At 38.6% G+C, this 13,137-nt stretch overlaps 3 protein-coding genes and 1 long non-coding RNA gene across 6 annotated transcripts; 2 read left to right on the forward strand and 2 right to left on the reverse strand.

Annotated features, from left to right (window-relative positions):
• The first annotated feature begins 1,948 nt into the window (after positions 1-1,948).
• On the forward strand, positions 1,949-4,335 carry LOC118052563 (probable L-type lectin-domain containing receptor kinase S.5). Its single transcript, XM_035063565.2, has one exon. The coding sequence runs from the start codon at positions 2,062-2,064 to the stop codon at positions 4,015-4,017; it is 1,956 nt and encodes a 651-aa protein (XP_034919456.1). The 5' UTR covers positions 1,949-2,061; the 3' UTR covers positions 4,018-4,335.
• A 1,248-nt stretch (positions 4,336-5,583) lies between these two features.
• Positions 5,584-6,690, reverse strand: LOC118052571 (uncharacterized). Its single transcript, XR_004688211.1, has 2 exons — positions 5,998-6,690; positions 5,584-5,785 (listed from the first exon to the last, which is right to left on the reverse strand). It is a non-coding gene; the product is annotated as an uncharacterized lncRNA (long non-coding RNA).
• Positions 6,691-7,429: 739 nt separating this feature from the next.
• On the forward strand, positions 7,430-10,244 carry LOC118052545 (uncharacterized). 2 transcript variants are annotated; one of them, XM_073405474.1, is made up of 3 exons: positions 7,430-7,580; positions 7,703-7,797; positions 7,870-10,244. In XM_073405474.1, exon 3 carries the CDS (start codon positions 7,939-7,941, stop codon positions 10,051-10,053), a length of 2,115 nt encoding a protein of 704 aa, XP_073261575.1. In that variant the 5' UTR covers positions 7,430-7,580; positions 7,703-7,797; positions 7,870-7,938; the 3' UTR covers positions 10,054-10,244. The 2 variants fall into 2 exon arrangements, with proteins under 2 accessions (XP_073261575.1, XP_073261574.1); XM_073405473.1 differs by having other exon boundaries at positions 7,703-10,244.
• Positions 10,245-10,797: 553 nt separating this feature from the next.
• Positions 10,798-12,974, reverse strand: LOC118052535 (uncharacterized). Of its 2 annotated transcripts, XM_035063535.2 has the most exons (5): positions 12,769-12,974; positions 12,325-12,479; positions 12,086-12,225; positions 11,919-12,002; positions 10,807-11,809 (listed from the first exon to the last, which is right to left on the reverse strand). In XM_035063535.2, exons 2-5 carry the CDS (start codon positions 12,438-12,440, stop codon positions 11,790-11,792), a joined length of 360 nt encoding a protein of 119 aa, XP_034919426.1. In that variant the 5' UTR covers positions 12,441-12,479; positions 12,769-12,974; the 3' UTR covers positions 10,807-11,789. The 2 variants fall into 2 exon arrangements, 1 of the variants encoding a protein (XP_034919426.1); XR_012168110.1 differs by lacking the exon at positions 12,769-12,974 and having other exon boundaries at positions 10,798-11,809; positions 12,086-12,247; positions 12,325-12,669.
• Positions 12,975-13,137: the final 163 nt, after the last annotated feature.

Raw genomic sequence — 13,137 nt, forward strand, 5'->3', positions numbered from 1 at the left:
AACAACGCTATCTCTTCTTTATATATATATATTAAATGATTGGCTAAAGATGAAATAAATAATTTTATATTATTTGTTTGTACGTATTACTTTGAAGCGTAGACTCTTTTATTTGGTGATATATATACGACTAACTTAATTTGTTTTTCCTCGTGCACATATCGACGACCTTTTTCAAATTCCAAGAACATGTCACTTCAAAGAAATTTCCTGGTTGATAATGAACAGACATAAGCAGTGCGTAATAATTTGACTGAAAATAAATGACAACAGGACAGGTTAATTAGATATAGTGTACTAATCATTAATTAAATTTATTTAAATCATTGACTACATATCTTAAGTATTAACTGAGCATATAATTTTTTTAAAAAAATATCAAAAACATTAAACTGGACTCATTCATCCTAGAGAATTGATTACATATCTTAAGTATTAACTGAGCATATAATTTTCCCCTCTTAACCACGAGAATTGATTAAGGAAAGGAACAATGAAGAGAACTTCGGAATCAAATAGAATTAGAGTCAAATATTTTTATAAACTCAATTCTATATTGGAAATCAATATTATTCCTTGATTTAAATTCATGCATGCCTCCTTTTATTCTTCAAAGTAAATAACCCAGAAACCTCAAACCTGGTATTCTCTCAACATGTACATCACTATGCTGTCATCCTATACATATGTCATGGAGGTTAATTCCAATAATTAAAAGGTTGTGAAATTGGTGCAAAACCCTACCTCTAATGTTTGTTTATTTCCTTGAAGGGGAAAAAAAGGTGGAAATTTCATCTTTTGCCTGGTTTCCAATTGCAGACCTTGATGAAAGGAGCTTGGCAGAACCCCATGTAGTTGAATGCATTCATTCTTCTTCCACACATGTCATGGCCATGGAAAAATTAATTTGGAAAAGTTGGTTTTTCAGATTTGACTGTTCCTCCTTGGAGAATATGGACGCAAAATCCAATTTGTTTTTGGATAAATGCTTCCCTTTTCAACCATGCAAATAGCAAAGTACATGGTCTTTTAGGTACGGCGTGATAGGTACTTGGTCAAACCGAGGAATATATGGGCTCATTCTTATGAGAAAGACAAAGTAGAAAAGCAATGCTCCATTTCAGCTTCTCAGAAATTGAACATGCACTGAAAGGGTAACCATGACAACTGACCAATCCGCCTGCAAGGAAACCACTCCAATCTTCCCCATGAGAGAATTTCTTCTTCAAAGTTCAAAGTATTCATTTCTGCAGTGAATTCATGATCAGAGCAGAGTTTTTCTTGGTGAACGTACAAGTCAGCTGTGCCTTTTTTTCTCTGGGGGAAATTGATGAATATTAGCCCAATGATGCCCGTACCGATGAAGTTTCCTTGATATTTGATACCCTCAAGGCCAGACGAACACTGCAAGCACACTAAAGTATAAGAACAAATTACAATAAGAAAAACAACGTAGATTCTATGATCATTTTCATTGACTATGGATTTAGCTATGGAAGTTTCAATGGATAACTAACTTGCGTGGATCGATGGTTAATTGAATATGATCAAGAGGCGTGAGCAAGATATACAGCTAATTAGACTTGTTCTTCATGGAATTTGCAAGATCTCATAAATTTTGTTTAATTTAATAGCAAAGGAAAATCAGCAGGAGGATCAGAAGTGGGACTGCAAGACACGACGATTATATGTAGACAAATATGCCCATCAAATCCAATACATACAAGCGTAATTAAGCAGAGTACTCCTGTATAGATTTGATGACAACTGCGTAATATTGGTCAACCAAATATTATTCAGATTGATATTAACTTCCCTGTTGTGATATCTACGATTCTACAGTTCTAAGTTTTCCAAGAGAATAAAATAAAAGATCAGAAAATACAAGGAAATTTACTCCCTTATAGAAGTCCTAACATTTTTTTCTAATTTAAGCTGACATGAACCTGTCTTTTGTATATCCTCCACTTCTCATTCATTTGGCTTTAAACTTGCCAGAAAGTTGCACAAAATTAACTACAATTCTAACTTCTCATTCTTTGGAGAGTTACTTTTGGCGAGATGCGCTTTCCCTTGGTAGCCCCATCCGTAATTCTAGCTGTCCTCTGGGCTCTTGCTCTAGTACAGAGCCTTCATTTTCAGTTTCCAATCTTCACGGAATCAGATAGAGATCAACTTATTTTGACTCCCATGAATTCTAATATAGCCTCGAGAGCCATCCAAGTCACACTAGATTCTATTGGAGCTCCAATGGAAAACTTGTCTGGAAGGGTCTTGTACAAATGGCCATTCAGACTATGGAGCAACGGAGGGAAGAATGCATCTTTCAATACAACCTTCGTACTCAATATCAAAAACCAGACAGCTTCAAGTGGTGAAGGCTTAGCTTTTATATTAACAGCAGATCCTGATGTTCCAGATGGAAGTGAAGGACAATGGCTTGGAATCGTAAATTCCACGTTAAATGGATCCAAGGAAGCCAGGACAGTGGCAGTAGAATTTGACACCAGCCAAAGTTACCCGGATGATCTTGATGATAACCATATTGGATTGGATGTGAACAGCATCTACTCAAGAAGATCGGTTTCGTTAAATGACAGGGGCATTTATATTTCTAAGGGCGAAGATATCGCGGTAGATGTTCGATACGACGGCAAGAATTTGACCGTTTTTGTGGGTGGGGACATGAAGAATCCAGTTATTTCTGAGCATCTCAATCTCTCAGACTATCTTCCAGAAAACGTTTATGTAGGGTTTTCTGGTTCAACAAGTAACAACACTCAACTAAATTGTGTGAAGTCATGGAAGTTCAGCGGTTCGGAGATAAAAGACTCCAAGTTGCGGTGGGTTTGGATTCTAGTTGCAGTAGGATCAGTACTAATCCTCTTGATTAGTATTGGTATCGCCCTTTTCTTGTGCAGGAAAAGAGGATGTGAAGTGGACAGGCTGGAGGATGCTTACCCAAATATTGATGAGGCAATCCTAGGCTCCTCAACTGCTCCGAGGAAGTACAAATTCAAAGAACTTAGCAAAGCAACTGGCAATTTCAACCCCAAGAACAAGCTCGGGAAAGGTGGCTTCGGGACAGTCTACAAGGGAATCTTGGGAAACAAGGAAGTCGCTGTCAAAAGAATCTCAAAGAAATCAACCCAAGGTAAGCAAGAATTCATAGCAGAAGTCACTACAATAGGCAACCTCCATCACCGAAATCTTGTTAAGCTGATCGGATGGTGCCATGAAAGGCGTGAGTACCTCTTGGTTTACGAATACTTGCCAAATGGAAGCCTGGATAAATACGTATTTTGTGATGAAAAGCCAGGCACGCAGGAAGCAACACTGAGCTGGGAAAAAAGGCTGAGTGTGATTTCCGGAGCGGCACAGGCATTGGATTATCTGCATAATGGCTGCATGAAGAGGGTACTTCACCGAGACATAAAGGCCAGTAACATAATGTTGGATTTAGATTTCAATGCGAAACTGGGAGATTTTGGCTTAGCTCGCAGCATTATTCGAAATGAACAAACTCACCACACAACGAAAGAGCTTGCCGGAACACCTGGCTACATGGCTCCGGAGAGTATTCTTACGGGAAGGGCAACGACCGAAACAGATGTTTATGCTTTTGGCGTTCTTGTTCTGGAAGTTGCTTGTGGAAGGAAGCCTGGAGGGCAGACTGAGCGGGATGACTACATTAGTAACATTGTGCATGGGCTATGGGAACTTTACAGAAGGGGAACGATCCTCGAAGGTGCAGACCCCAGATTGGATGGAATATTCAAAAATGAAGAAATGGAGTGTGTGCTTATTCTGGGGCTGGCCTGCTGCCATCCAAATCCAAACGATAGGCCCTCCATGAAAACTGTTTTGCAGGTCCTTACAGGGGAAGCGCCACCACCAGACGTGCCAGCTGAAAGGCCTGTTTTTATGTGGCCGCCCAATCCTCCATCCTTCAAAGAATGGGGCAACTCTATCATTGGAGGCGATCTCTCTCCATTTTCTGAACTCTCAGGGAGATGAATCAAATGCCAAAGGATCGACTGATGATCGACATATTCTCCGTCAAATTTATATATCTAGCCATAACGTTGCTGTGTTCCAGGCAATGATTGTTAAGAAATAGCAACACTTCAATAAACTGTGTTTTTTTCTTCGTCAAATTATATACATAGTGCTGGAAAACTAGCTGCAGGTTCACCATAATTCCTAGAAGGAATATGTTTTCTGAAATGTCGAATCCCTTTGGCGAGCCAACGATGGTATATCTTGGTGATCAATTTAATGTTTCTTTTAATATGTTATTAAAGTTTTAATGACCAAGCAATATATATTGGACAAGGATTTTTATTTCAATAGAATTTTTTTCATAACAAAATTTTAAGAAAACTAAAGTTGTCATACCCAGCTGGCCTTTTGCACACCTTATTTTGACATAATATGAACAAAAGCTGCAGGTAAAAAACCAAAGTAATTTGCCGATAAGCAAAACATGTCAATGCTTTAAAACTAATTTGGGAGGGGTCCTTGACTGATTACTCTCCTCAGCCCCATTTAACTATCAAAGGATATCGAGGTGGCAAGGCTATTAATATCATGGACTCATAGTAACGAAAAGAATGAAGACCAAAGAGTCAAGATCATCAGAGACACGACATGAAGTAATTCTGCAGTAATTCACCGTTCTATATGGGGAATAAAGATTCAAAATCACCCTCTACGGGGTAATAAAATTATTTATCGTGGCAAACAATAATAAGAACTAGAAGATGGAGTTCAATCTAAGGCTGTTCCGGAGAACATAGCAAGAAAAGAAGACCAGTAACACAGAAAATGAACCTCAGGTTAATTAACTGGTATATACATCAGGTTAACTTGGATACATAAGAAGAAAGCAACTGGAAAGCAAGTAAGCATGTGCAAAGGAAACTAAATACATTGAAGAGAGAGAGCAGAACCTGTCAATGAAATCTGCAAGAACTTGCAGGAAAACTCAATTTAGGCAAACCTGTCTATATTGGAAACCAATATTATTCCTTTATTTAAATTCATGCCTCCTTTTATTCTTCGAAGTAAATAACACAGAAACCTTAAACCCGGTATTCTCTCAACATGTACATCACTATGTTGTCATCCTATACATGTCATAAAGGTTAATTCCAAAAATTAAAAGGTTGTGAAATTGATGCGAACCCTACCTCTGAAGATTTTTTATTTCCTTGAGGGGGGAAAAAGGTGAAAATTTCATCTTTTGCCTGGTTTCCAAATTGCAGACCTTGATGAAAGGAGCTTGACAAAACCCCATGTAATTGAATGCGATTTTCTCCCTTCCACATATGCCATAGCCATGGAAAAAATAGTTTGGAAAAGTTGTTTTTTTTCAGATTTGACTGTACCTCCTTGGAGAATGGACGCAAAATCCAATTTTTTCTTGTATAAATGCTTCCATTTTTCAACTATGCAAATAGCAAAGTACATGGTATTTTAGGTTCGGCGTGATAGTTACCTGGTCAGGCCAAGGAATATATGGGCTCATTATAATGAGAAAGACCGAAGTATTCAAAGATGATAGATTGGACATGATAAGTAGCAAACAAGACTCCATTTAGTCATGGTTCTGGATTGATTGAGCAATTTAAATAAATTAACACAAATATAGAATAGAATTCTTGATAATAAGCATTCCGTTTCAATTCTTAGCCACGTCTAAATCTTCACATTTGTAGAATTTTTCCTCTGCCTCCCCCATGGTATTCAGCATGCATGTTGGGATGTTGCACAGCGTTAATTCCTGACCAAATCCAACTATCTCAATATTAAACTTGAGAACTTAAAGTTATGGTTTGAAAGTAGTGGCCTCTAAATCAAAAATAAAACCCCAGTAAAATTTAAACCAAAATTCACCTATCATGCCCCAACCCTGAAGGCTAAGGGCACATGAAAGTTGGTAGTTCTAGCAGATATTGCTATGGTGAGAACCAGCTGAGAAACTGATGCGGCTACCTGATCTACTGTAGGAAGTTCGAGTAAATTTGATTGGAGCAATAAAGGCTGCTGTGCAGAATGATGCATAGCTCTTGTTAGCAATAAGCACTTCAGCTACTGTAAAGAGAGCAGAAACTCATGGTTTAGTTGCTTCACTTGTGAGGAAGAGGGCCATAGTCTTGTGCCTGTCTACAGCATAGAGTGAATCTGGTAGAGCGGGAAGGTGAGAATTTTGATGAGCTAGAGCTAATACATGATATTTGTGTGCAAGAGAATGGAGAAATGAATGTCTGTCAATTCAAGGGAGCTTTTGGTTGTTCCAAGAGTGATGACAACCACAGGTTGAGAAGAGAAGGATTGGGGAAGACATTACATTTTTCAAACACGTTCAATTCTTGTGGTAAGGAGCACAATTCAGTTAAATTTACAGATCATATTTAGCAAGTTGGTCGGGAGGCAGAGGCTACCTTGAAGGCAAACAATGAAGCTTATGATAATACAGCAAATCAGCATCATTTTGTTCAAGAGTTGAAGAGGGAAACTTAGTCATTGTGTTCTTGAGGTCAGAAAGGTTCCTAAGGGCACTTAACACATGCTTAAATTGAGGAAGCAAGTGCCAGACAAAGTGCTGAAGAAAAATAAGCTCAAACGCTTCCAGTTTAAAAATAAATCAAGTTTTACAACGTTTCTGATTTGAGGTTATGGAAGATGTGTTAGACATAATAATAATAAAAAAAAAAGAGCCAAATCTGATAGAGGGAATCAATATAGCAAGCAGGTTGGTGCAACCCCTGTTTTCAGTTATGGGAAATCTCAAGGGGCTTATTCCTGGCTTGGCAATGGAACAGGAAATGTGAAGCTGAAATGGAATCAAAGGCAAAATCCACTGCATTAACAAAGAAAGAAAAGGAAAATATTAAAACAAAAGGAGCCAGGTGCAGTCATGTTTGTTGAAATAGCATCTCAACAACAATCAAATATTTGAGCAAAATAGCATACCTCTTACAACATGAATTGCCTCGCTTCTTATTGCATCCCATATCCTCAGAGTTGCATCAGTAGAACCAGTACAAATACTATGGTCTTCCTCAAACACAAAGTAGGTTAAGAAAAAGTGCAACAGAGAAGCTTAACCACTGACTCCAAGACAAATAATAAAGTACTACCAAATATTCCTTTATACCCATGGTCAAATAATAAAGTATGTATTTGTTTCTCATTTATAGATTATTAAGTGTAGTTAACATACTTAAATTTATTAATTTAAACAGTATGTTACGATAAAAATATCATTTTAAGGTTTAACTATGTTTTAAAATATAGTACTTGTTGATTTATGATTTTAATAATTAAAGAATTTTACCAATAGATTTTTAACGTTTAGGTACCTCTACTGTAAAATACTTTACACCCATGGGCAAATGAGTAGTATAAGAAGTTGAGGAAACCCAGCAAAAGTCAACGAGTCTTCTTCTCCAACAAGAAAAGACAGGGGAAAGTGTCTTCTTACTCACAATCTCACATACTTGAACAATCTCATCCTCACAAATAGACGAGCCTGTAGCTTTCCTCGTGATCTTCTACCCGCCTCTTCCTTACAGGTAACACCCTTTTTGGACTTCTTTGAATATTTTTCGTTTCGGCTCTCTGTCCCATAATCTTTGATAAAGAGGAAAATGAAACAAAAAATTGATTGGTATCCGATCTTAATGGGAAATCACAGTGTTCTGGATCTTTTTGGTTGATCTGAAATGTAGCAGTAAGCAGCTGTAATATTTAATTAGCCGTCGGTGAAGAGGTCAAGTTTCAGTTCAGAAGGTGAGGTATTGAATACTAGTAGCACTCATCTTTTATTTTCCTTTCCATTGCGATAACATATGTATTCGGCAGCTTCAATCTGGCCTACCTAAGTCTTACCTTCGCTCAACACCCCTCATTTCCTCTGAGAGAGCCAGAAACATGGAGGTTGAACATTTTAGCCACCCAGATCATCCATTGATCCTCGTTAATCAAGTTCTCGAATATGGTTGTGAACTAGTTATTTGCTCTGGATGCGAGGGACCTATATGGGGTCCTTGCTACAGTTGCACCTCTTGCTCCTTCTTTCTTCATAAGACATGCGCCGAGCTGCCCCGTGAGATCAAGCGGCGAATTCATCCTGGACACCCTCTCCATCTACTGGCAAAGTCACCATATGAAGGAGAATACAAATGTGATCGCTGCAAAAAAACTTGCAACAGTTTTGTTTACCATTGTTCTGTCTGTGAATTTGATCTAGATATCAAATGTGCTTTTCAACCGGGTTTTTTGGAAGTTGATAGTCAGGCACATCAATTTGCCCACAAGGATCATCCATTGATTTTGAATGAAGAGCAAGAATATCATGGTGCAGGTCCTGCAGGAGTTATGTGCTCTGTTTGCAAGGAACCAATGGCGGGTCCTAGCTATAGCTGCACTTCTTGCAACCTATTTCTTCACAAGAAGTGTGCTGAGCTATCCCCAGAGATCAAGCAGCATTTGCATCCAGAACACCCCCTTCGTCTACTGCCAAATCATGATATGATCTGTGATTTTTGCAACGAAACTTGCTATGAGGGTTTTGTTTACTTTTGTTTCGTGTGTGAATACAGCCTCCATATCAAATGTGCTTGTCCACCGTGCATTGATGCAGCTGATCAGAATCAAAGGCATCAATTTAGACGCCTAATGAATCCACTCTCATTAAAATCAATCTCCTTCACTTGCAATGCATGCGGCACAGATGGAGATGACTCCCCATTTGGGTGCACTATGTGCCAACTCGTGGTCCACCAAAAATGCATTTCATTGCCACGCACCCTTAAAACGGCACTGCACCATCATCCCCGAATCATCCACACCTATCATCGTCAACAATGTATCAAATCTATAAAGAAGTACTGCGGAATTTGCTGTCGGGAAGTTGACACAGAATACGGAGTTTACTATTGCCCGGACTGTGACTTTGTTGCACACGTGAAGTGTAGTAGAGAATATGGGGATTCTGCAACAGAGATTGTAGTAGAAAACGAAGAAGAGCAAAGTGTGGCTGTTGATGATCAATCCATGGAACCTAGCTTTCGCGTTGTCCGTGAGATCAAGCAAGGAGAGGAAAGAATAATTGAAGAGATCAAACATTTCAGTCATCAACATAACCTAATCCTTACTGATAAGGTTGATGATGATCTAAAGTGTGATGGGTGCATGTTACCAATCTCAACTCCATTTTATAGTTGTGTCAGTTGTAATTTCTTTCTTGACAAAACCTGCATAGAATTACCCAGGCGAAAAAAGTGGCAATATCACGAAAACCAACTGATTCTTTCATGGAGCCGAGGGGAACATCATCTGTTCTACTGTGTTGTGTGTGATCAATATTTTAGTGGGCTCAGGTACGTATGTGATATATGTGAACTCTACGTTGATGTCCGATGCTTCAAATCAATATTGAAAGATTCTTTTAAACATGGAGGTCATGAGCATCCCCTTTATCTTCCAGCGGACAGAAAGAATATTCTCCGTTGCAATATTGGAGATCAAGGGATTCCCCCTTTGCTTGCAGATGACAGAGAGATTATTCCCCATTGCAGTGGCTGTTGTGTCAGTGAAGAATCAAAAGTATTTTTTAAATGTGCGGTTTGCGATTTGAAGCTGGGTATGAAATGTGCTACACTGCCGTACAAAGCAAGACACGAGTATGATGACCATCCTCTCTTCCTCACCTACATTAATGAAAATGACTACCAACCTTCCTGTATAATTTGTGAAAAATATAGAGACCCTAAGCTCTGGTTCTACCGTTGTGAGGAATGCGACTTCGATGCTCATCCTGAATGTGCTCTCGGGAAATACCCATATGTCAAGGCAGGGGGGGTTCGAACATATCCTAAACACCCTCACCCTCTTGCTTTGGTCGACAAGACAGGAGATTACCGTCCACAGGCATGCGATTCGTGTGGTGAGCCTTGCGATGACCTGGCCCTTGAATGTACTGATCCTAACTGCAGTTTTATCGTCCACAGGAAAAGAAGGCAATGCTGGATGCCATTATGGTAATTGGAATGAAGTTGTTGGATTTTTTCTTATTTTTGGGTTATGATTGTTGGCAGTTGCTAGACAGGATTATTATCTCTGTTTCTTTTTACGCGTATGAGATCGCTTTTTTTGGTCTGAGCAATGGATGCTATTTTATTAAAATTGGAAATGAAATATTTTATTTTAATAAAAATAATTGGTAGTTTGTTGTTTCTTTGAGCCTTCGTAGTGACAAAGATGCCTAAGAGCCACCATTTGTTTTAGCTTAGCAGGAAGCTCTCGATCTTCTCCATAAATTCCGCTTTTACAGATAGCTTCCTGAAGTTCAGGAAACAACACGGTATTGGTGACGCGGTCTCTAATAATAAATAAATGTATTTAAATAATATTTAAAACAAATACCTTAGGAGCATTCGATAGCTTTGTCCTTTAATAAGATATATAATGAAGAGTTAATTCATGTTTTTGGTATTTTTCTTGTTAAGAGGAATAAGAATAAGCCTCAATCTTGTTCATCTAATTTCAAAACCATGAAGGGATTTAGAGGTCCAAATCCCATTTTAATTATTTGGTTTAGAACCTGATTAATTTTTAATTTAAACAAAAATCCCTCTTGAATTCAAACCCAATTTAATTATTTTTAATGGGGTACTTTTAAAAAAATCAATATTGAAGGACTTATAACTTAAATAATAAGACCGAGATAACTTTATAAAAAAAAATATAAACAATAACTCTATTTTAAACTTGGTTTCTTATTGGGATCTATTGGAGTGTTTGCTAACCTACAACCACTCATCACAATCTCCTTAAGAACATCAAGGACACACTGATGTTGGTATATAACGATCTCCTTCTTTGACAGAGCAATCTCTATTCCAAGAAAATCCTTAATCTCTATTATGTGCTCTGTGTGCGAGGAGGCAATGTCGAGTCCTAGCAATTGTTGCACTTTTGGCAAATTCTTTCTTCAGAAGAAGTGTGCTGAGCTACCCCTGGAGATCAGGTGGCACTCGCACCCTCTTCACCTGCTGGCAAAGCCACCATCCCATTACTCAAGATGCGTTTGTGACATGAGTTTTGTTCTTCATTGTTGTTTCTGGGAATTTGACGATATCAAATGTGCTCTTCCACCGTGCATTTTTGAACTTGAAGGTCAGGAACATCAAATTATTTGTCTAGCAAAGTAGCTTCAGTTGAAGATTGCCTGTCTCACTTGCAAAGCATGTGGCACTGATTTGTTGAAGATTATTACCAGCAGACGTCACATCTGTTGCATTTCTTCATTCAGCTAACCCAGTCTCGGAAAATTTTCCATGTGTTTAGATCATATTTAGCAAGTTGGTCGGGAGGCAGAGGCTACCTTGAAGGCAAACAATGAAGCTTATGATAATACAGCAAATCAGCATCATTTTGTTCAAGAGTTGAAGAGGGAAACTTGGTCATTGTGTTCTTGAGGTCAGAAAGGTTCCTAAGGGCACTTAACACATGCTTAAATTGAGGAAGCAAGTGCCAGACAAAGTGCTGGAGAAAAATAAGCTCAAACGCTTCCAGTTTAAAAATAAATCAAGTTTTACAACGTTTCTGATTTGAGGTTATGGAAGATGTGTTAGACATTAAAAAAAAAAAGAGTCAAATCTGATAGAGGCAATCAATTTAGCAAGCAGGTGGTGTAACCCCTGTTTTCAGTTATGGGAAATCTCAAGGGGCTATTCCTGGCTTGGCAATGGAACAGGAAATGTGAAGCTGAAATGGAATCAAAGGCAAAATCCACTGCCTAAACAAAGAAAGAAAAGGAAAATATTAAAACAAAAGGAGCCAGGTGCAGTCATGTTTGTTGAAATAACATCTCAACAACAATCAAATATTTGAGCAAAATAGCATACCTCTTACAACATGAATTGCCTCGCTTCTTATTGCATCCCATATCCTCAGAGTTGCATCAGTAGAACCAGTACAAATAATATGGTCTTCCTCAAACACAAAGTAGGTTAAGAAAAAGTGCAACAGAGAAGCTTAACCACTGACTCCAAGATGAAGAGTAGGAAGATACCGTCAGGTGTAAAATCACCACAAGTCACAGATCCACCGTGACCGTAAAATGCGTTGAGGAGGACACCTTTTTCAGCATCCCACATCGAGGCAATGCAATCAGTAGAACCCGCCAATGCAAAAGGACGTCTTGGATGCCACCTGATCCATTTAATCAACAAAGCTGGGATTGGTCTTCATAAGACAAATGCTCAAGAAAACTACAGTAAAAACAGGCTATATAGAAAGAGCACATTTTACCTCAAACTCAACTTCAGAAGAACTAGAAGCATCTTCAAGTTTGTGTCTGTGATGACCTGACGAGTCCCAAATTCGAACTGTTGCCCCAACACCACCGGATGCAAGCAGCTGCCCATCAGCACTAAAGGCTAAACAAGAAACAGAATCCTCATGACCTGCAGCGAAATGCGTAGAGAAAATCTGTCGAAGATAAGAAATACATAAAGAATCCAGATAATCAGTGTTGATTGGAACTAGGAAGGCATGTGGCTAAACCCTAAATAACACCAATTCAGAGGAAAATCTCTACCATTATAAAACGACAGGATCAAAACTGTCTTGTCTTAAAAGATCCCCGACCACCTATTTACACATCCTAGTTCAAAGTCTTCAACCCTAATCATTATCCTGACGAAAATCCTGTACTCAACAAACCATAATGCGTAAAGCAGAATAATGACATACCATTTAGCTCCACTTTCCAATCTCCATCTCCAATCTTCCAGAGAAATCCTTTATCCTCTGCACCCCCAGTTGCATCTAAGGTAGCATCTATTGGGTTGTAGCCAACTGCTAAAGTTCACCTGTGAACAAAATCATAATGCTAAGCCAGCATATGTAAGACCCCCTAAGCACCCCCGCTACAATCCATATAGTTCAGTTATATATATATAACTGAAGTGCTGAGAATTGGACAGACAAGACAACAAGACATACCGGTATGACCAGTGAAAGTGTGCACAGAATCATTGATAACGTCAAGATAAACGTCTTATGTGCCGTCACTTTTCAGTTCCATCCTGCTTTAATTTAATGAAGGGTTTGTAAACTAGT

This window comes from Populus alba, chromosome 16, assembly GCF_005239225.2.
Source record: "Populus alba chromosome 16, ASM523922v2, whole genome shotgun sequence".
NCBI lineage: Eukaryota > Viridiplantae > Streptophyta > Magnoliopsida > Malpighiales > Salicaceae > Populus > Populus alba.

Excerpts from the sequence above, each read along its gene's own strand:
- LOC118052563 (XM_035063565.2), top strand. The coding sequence starts at position 2,062 with ATGCGCTTTCCCTTGGTAGCCCCATCCGTAATTCTAGCTGTCCTCTGG.
- LOC118052545 (XM_073405473.1), top strand. The coding sequence starts at position 7,939 with ATGGAGGTTGAACATTTTAGCCACCCAGATCATCCATTGATCCTCGTT.
- LOC118052535 (XM_035063535.2), bottom strand. The coding sequence starts at position 12,440 with ATGGGCAGCTGCTTGCATCCGGTGGTGTTGGGGCAACAGTTCGAATTT. Across the intron at positions 12,003-12,085 it reads TGGTGATTTTACACCTGACG|ACCATATTATTTGTACTGGT; the intron begins GTATCTTCCTAC and ends TGTTTGAGGAAG. Across the intron at positions 11,810-11,918 it reads GGCAATTCATGTTGTAAGAG|GCAGTGGATTTTGCCTTTGA; the intron begins GTATGCTATTTT and ends TTCTTTGTTTAG.